A 581-nucleotide genomic window follows, 5' to 3' on the forward strand; every position below is an offset into this window, starting at 1 on the left:
GAGGAGATGCCCATGGGAACCAGCTGCCTGTCTTCCTGAAGGGCCCCCCACCAGATCTCCTCCACGCTGAGCACCACCCCTGGAAGCAGGAGCTGGATGCCCATCGGGTCTTGGTCCTGTCCCAAGCCCTTCCCTGCACTGCTGGAGGGAGCAGGAGCTCCGGGGGGGTTGGCTGGGGGGGACTCACAGCGTGCTGGAGGCCAGGTTGGTGTCCTCGTGCTTGAGCTTGCCGTCCAGCGCCAGTCCCCGCTTCTCCCGGTTGTTGGCGAGGAAGGGCGTCAGGGTGTAGACTTTGCAGAACGTCGAGCTCGGGGCCACCATGTCGCTGAGGATGACAGCAACCATAGAGCCACAGCTCTCCCCACAGCTTCAACAACCCCACAGGCCACCCTGGACATCTCCAACCCAGCCTGGTGACATCGCCATGCCAGGTCAAGCCTGGAGAACATCTCCATCCCAAACCCAACCTAGAGGACACCTCCATTCCAGACCCACCCAGGAGGACACCTCCATTCCAGAGTAAACCTAGAGGATATCTCCATCCCAGCCCCAGTCTGGTGAACATCTCCATCTCAACTCCA

The 581-nt window shown here is 61.3% G+C and overlaps 1 protein-coding gene across 1 annotated transcript in view; it reads right to left on the reverse strand.

The window, feature by feature from the left end:
- Positions 1–183: 183 nt before the first annotated feature.
- LOC104278019 (beta-arrestin-1) overlaps positions 184–581 on the reverse strand; it is a gene marked incomplete at its 5' end in the record, with an annotated part of 3374 nt that continues 2976 nt past the window's right edge. The window contains one exon of the mRNA XM_009874861.1: positions 184–325. Within this exon, the coding sequence (XP_009873163.1) occupies positions 184–325 (142 nt within the window). The remainder of the gene's footprint in view (positions 326–581) is intronic.

Source organism: Apaloderma vittatum, unplaced genomic scaffold, assembly GCF_000703405.1.
Source record: "Apaloderma vittatum isolate BGI_N311 unplaced genomic scaffold, ASM70340v1 scaffold26258, whole genome shotgun sequence".
Lineage (NCBI taxonomy): Eukaryota > Metazoa > Chordata > Aves > Trogoniformes > Trogonidae > Apaloderma > Apaloderma vittatum.